The 5,660-nt window shown below is 37.8% G+C and overlaps 1 protein-coding gene across 1 annotated transcript; it reads left to right on the forward strand.

The window, feature by feature from the left end:
• Positions 1–4,056: 4,056 nt before the first annotated feature.
• Positions 4,057–4,191, forward strand: LOC101084579 (thymosin beta-4-like). The gene has a single exon (XM_045043071.1). The coding sequence runs from the start codon at positions 4,057–4,059 to the stop codon at positions 4,189–4,191; it is 135 nt and encodes a 44-aa protein (XP_044899006.1).
• Positions 4,192–5,660: the final 1,469 nt, after the last annotated feature.

The raw sequence follows: 5,660 nt of genomic DNA on the forward strand, positions 1-5,660 counted from the left end.
AAACTCTTTTCATTTCACAGATGAAGAAATTGGGAGCCAAGTAGTCAAATGACCCAACCAAAGTCACACAGTAACTTTGAAGCTGTCCTGGCACTAGAACTTCAGTCTACATCCCTCATTTGGGATCATTTCCACTGGTTGAAACATAAGCAAATTCAGGAGTTGGGTAGGGAGAGAAATGAATGAAAAGTGAAATTAAATAGAAGCCTAGAGACTTTTTTCAAACACCTCATCAGAAGCCAAAAATAAAATTGTAATTAGCATTGGGAAGGGAGTACTAAAAAACATGTTTTTTAATTAAAAACTCTTCCAAGAGCAAACAAACAAACAAAAACTCCACCTGTCTGACTGATGGCCAAAACAGCAATTACAGGGGTTTAAAAGAAAATCAGCTTTTAATAATAGAAAAGTAGCCCACAAAAGGAAAGGAAACCCACAAACAGAGCAGGTTAACCATAAAACTGAAAACTAGACCAAATATAATTTGAGAAATGCTTTGAAAAGGACTCCAAAGGCAACAAAACACTTTTTACAACACACTAAAAAAAAAAAAAAAAAAAAGTGGGCTGAAGAATCTGAATGACAATTTAATGATCAAGGTCTAAAAAAGGTACACTCATCAAAAGATCAGATAGCAAATTGGGTAAATGAATCACTTTTCTTGGTCTTCATGGGGAAAAAATGCTAGAAGGGAGGTTCATGCATCATAAATATCTTTTGAAACAGACAACTCGGGGCTATCATATCAAATAGTGGCAAATGCCCATGAGTAAGCAGGAAAAAGGCAAAGAGGTTTCAATGTATGTAAAGTACATACTTATGCAACTGAAGAGAAAAACTATTCTCGAGTCTGTATCAGGACACCACACCAACCTAGAAAAAGGACAGAGAAGTTCCCTGAAGGATACTGCCTCGATGTGATGCTGCAGCCAAAAATTCTACTAAAATACTGCTAAAGAGCATCAAGTAGAAGAAAACTTTCCTGTTTCTATTTAAAACTGTGGTTTATCCATGCTGGAAGAAAACATACATTTCTTACTACTGGTTTTAAGAATAATATAATAGAATTGAACTAGAAAACGAAAGGAAAAAAATAGGGACTCATGGTCAAGGAGACTATGCAAACTACTATAGACTATCAAGGCAAAGTTTCTGCTCTTGAGAGTTGTGCTTAACCTTGGAATTCTGCAATCTCTCTGAACAGTCTGTTCCAGTATGTGGATGTGGCCACCACTTTACTAAGCACTTAATCATGTACCAAGCATTGTGCTAATCACTTTATATCCATTATCTCATTTAAACTTCACAATAACATAAACATATAAGTATTATTTTCCCCACTTTACAGATAACTAGATTGAGGTTTAGAGAGGTTAATAATTTGTCTTTTTGACACTACAGATAAGAGTCGGGATGTGAACCTTGGCTGATCAGACCTCTATATCAAGGTTTTATCCAACCTGCCCTCAGCAGGAGTTTTCCAAAGCAGTGCCAGTTTTCCCACAGCAGACCTACACAAACTTTGATAACATCATGCAGCCCACCGCCATGCTCTCCTAGAGATCACCCCACTCAAGCTGCCCTTGGCTGAAGTCCATCCAGAGTGGCGCCACAAGCATGGCAGTGTGCAAGCAGCAACATGGGCCAATACCACTCCAGTTATTCCTGCCCAGGAAGAGGGGAAGATAACTACTCATACCAATTTGACCGCAGCCCCAGCAGTGGGCTGGGGGCAGACATCTGGTCTGACTACAGGCCCCACCCACCAATGAAAGTCTCCCAAGGAACAACACAGTGAGAACACCCTGCAGTTTAGTGCAACCACAGTTCTGGAAAACACCTGATCTAACCCAGCTCAAGCCCAAGGTGGCCCCAGATTGGGCCATTAACAACACTGGGACCAAACACTACCCATAACAGGCAAAGGGAGCCATTGCAGATGACTGGACTGAAGGCAAATGCAGTTCAGCCACAACAGTAGGGTGTGTATAAGACACATAGAAGACATCCCTGAAGTGCTAGGCTCTGGGGAACAGAGGACACTGCACTATGGAGCACCACAGAACTTCTTCTTCATAAGGCCACTACTTGAAAAAGCAGGAGATGTAGCTGACTTTCCTAACACATAAAATAGACACAGAGAGTTAGACAAAATGAAGAAACAGAGGAATATGTTCCAAATGAAAGAACAGGACAAAAATCACAGCAAGAAAGCTAAAGGAAACAGAGATAAGTAATATGCCTGATAGAGAATTTAAAGTAATGGTCATAAAGATACTCACTGGACTTGAGAAGAGTGGAGGACCTCAGTGAGACCCTTAACAAAGAGAAAGAAAATGTGAAAAAGAACTAATCAGAAATGAAGAACAGAAGCTGAAATTAAAAATACACTAAAGGAGGGGCGCCTGGGTGGCACAGTCGGTTAAGCGTCCGACTTCAGCCAGGTCACGATCTCGCGGTCCGTGAGTTTGAGCCCCGTGTCTGGCTCTGGGATGATGGCTCAGAGCCTGGAGCCTGTTTCCGATGCTGTGTCTCCCTCTCTCTCTGCCCCTCCCCGTTCATGCTCTGTCTCTCTCTGTCCCAAAAATAAATTAAAAAAAAAAAGTTGAAAAAAAAATTAAAAAAAAAATACACTAAAGGAAATAAATAGTAGACTACGGGAAGCAGAAAAATGAATCATCAACCTGGAGAACAGAGTAATGGAAAGCAATCAAGCTGAATAGGAGAAAGAAAAAAACTTAATTAAAAAAGAGAGAGAGAGAGAGAATAGATTAAGGGAATTCAGCAACACCATCAAATGTAACAACATTCACATTATAGGAATCCCAGAAGGAGAAGAGAGAGAAAGGAGAGGGGCAGAAAATGTATTTGAAGAAATAATAGCTGAAAACTTCCCAGATCTGGGGGAGAAAACAGAAATCCAGATCCAGGAAGCACAGAGAGCCACCAACAAAATCAACCCAAGGAAGCCCACACCAAGACACACAGTCATTAAAATGGCAAAAATTAGTGAAGAAGAGAGAATTTTAAAAGCAGCAAGAGAAAAGAAACAGTTACAGATACATGAAACCACATAAGGCTGTCAGATGATTTTCCAGCAGAAACTTTGCAGGCCAGAAGGGAGTGGCATGATATATTCAAAGTGCTGAAAGAAAACCTGCAATGAATAATGCTTCATCCAACAAGGCTATCGTTCAGAATAGAAAGAGAGATAAAGAATTTCTCAGACAGGTGCTCCTGGGTAGCTCAGTTGGTTAAGCATCAAACTCTTGATCTCAGCTCAGGCCTGTGAGTTCAAACCCCATGTTGGGTTCAACCCTGGGTATGAATCCTACTTAAAAAAAAAATTAAAGAATTTCTCAGGCAAACAAAAATTAAAGGAATCTATCACTATTAAACCAGCCTTACAAAAAATATTAAAAGGAATTCTTTCAGTGAAAAGGAAAGATCACAAGCAGGAGCAAGAAAAGTAGAAACCACAAAAGCAGCAAAATTAAATATATCTATTAGGTATATCTATATCCTTTGACCCAGTCAAGGGATTCATAAAATGAAAGCATGTAAAGTATGGCACTATATACATAAAACATGGGGAGGTAGAAGTAAAAATGTAGTGCTTTTAGAATGGACTCATAGGCTATTATATGCACAAGATGTTTCATATAAACCTAAAGGTAACCACAAATCAAAAAACTGATAATAGATATGCAAATTTTTTTTAAAAAAAGGAATCCAAGTATATCACTAAAGAAAGCCAGCAAACCATGAGGGAAGAAAGCAAGAGAAGAAAGGAATAGAAAAGAACTACGAAAACAACCATTAAAAAGTAACTAAATGGCAATAAGTACATACCTGTCAATCATTACTTTGAATATAAATGTACTAAATCCTCCATTCAAGAGATATGGGGTGATGGAATTGATAAAAAAAAAAGAAAGACCCATCCATATGCTGCCTACGAGAGATGCAGACACATGCAGATTGGTACTCATGCAGCAGCCACTGTGCAGACAGGACTTCAGTCACTCCCACACCTCATTCCTTTCTGCCGAAACCATGTTTGACAAACCCATTATGGCTGAGATTGAGAAATTCAATAAGTTGAAACTGAAGAAGACAGAAACACAAAAGAAAAATCCACTGACTTCAAAAGAAACAACTGAACAGGAAAAGCAAGCAGGCAAATCATAATGAAGCATGCACAGTCAATATGCACTGTACATTACACAAGCATTGCCTTCTTATTTTACTTTTTTCAGCTGTTTAACTTTGTAAGATGCAAAGAGGTTGGATCAAGTTTAAATGACTGTGCTGCCCCTTTTTACATCAAAGAATCAAGAAATACTGACAACAAGGGCCGTGCCTACCTCTCCCTTCTGCTTGTGTGGCTGGCTGGGAAGGGAAAGAACTTGCATGCTGGTGAAGAGAGAAGCTGGGTGGTACAAGAGTGAAATCTAGAGTAAAAACCAAGCTGGCCCAAGGTGTCCTGAAAGCTGTAATTTGCAGTTTAATCACAGAACCATTTTTTTGTTCAAACAACTTTAATTATTGGAATATACAATTTTTTGAATGTGCAAATAAAAAGTTTTAAAACCTGAAAAAAAAAGACACATGCAGATTGAAAGTGAAGGGATGGAAAAAGCACTTATCATGCAAATGGAAGTGTATAGAAAGCCAACGTAGCAAACTTATATCAGGCAAAATAGACTAAAACAAAGACTATAACAAGAGACAAAGAAGAACACTACATAATCATAAAGGGAAAAATCCAACCAGAAGATATAACAATTGTAAATATTTATGCACCCAACATAGTGACACCCAAATACATAAGGCATTTTTTAACAAATATGAAGAAAATAATTGATAGAAATACGATAATAGTAGAGGACTTAACACTCCCCTTTCATCAATGGATAGATCATTCAAACAGAAACTCAACAAGAAAAGAGTGGCTTTGAGTGACACATTGGACCAGATGAATCTAACAGATATATTGAGAACATTCCATCCTAAAACAGTGGAATACACATTGTTTTCAAGTGCACATGGAACGTTCTCTAGAATAGATCACATGTTAGTCCAAAAAACAAATCTCAACAAACTCAAAAAGATTGAAGTCATACCATGCATCTTTTCCAGTCACAATGCTATGAAACAAAAAATCAACCTCAAGAAAAAATCTGGAAAGAACACAAATACATGGAGGTTAAATAACATGCTACAAACAATGAATAGGTTAACCATGAAACTAAAGAGTAAATCAAAAACTACATGGAGACAAATGAAAATGAAAACTCAAAAGTCTAAAATCTTTGGGACGCAGCCAAAGCTGTTCCAGGAGGGAAGTTTATAGCAATACAAGCCTACCTCAAAAGCAAGAAAAATCTCAAAGAAACTTACACTTAAATAGCCCTAACCTTACACCTAAAGGAGCTACAAAAAGAATAATAAACAAAGCCCAAAAACAGAAGGAAGGAAATAATAAAGATTAGAGAAGAAATAAGTGAAATAGGAACTAAGAAACAGTAGAAGTCAATAAAACCAGGAGGTGGTTCTTTGAAAAAAAAATCAACAAAATTGCTAAGCCTTTAGCCAGACTCACAAAAAAAAAAAAAAAAACACGAAAACACACGAAGAAAGAAAGAAAGAAAGGAAGA

This window comes from Felis catus, chromosome D4 (genome assembly GCF_018350175.1).
Source record: "Felis catus isolate Fca126 chromosome D4, F.catus_Fca126_mat1.0, whole genome shotgun sequence".
Lineage (NCBI taxonomy): Eukaryota > Metazoa > Chordata > Mammalia > Carnivora > Felidae > Felis > Felis catus.

What these genes read in the sequence shown, in the direction of transcription:
- LOC101084579 (XM_045043071.1), top strand. Translation starts at nt 4,057, where the DNA reads ATGTTTGACAAACCCATTATGGCTGAGATTGAGAAATTCAATAAGTTG.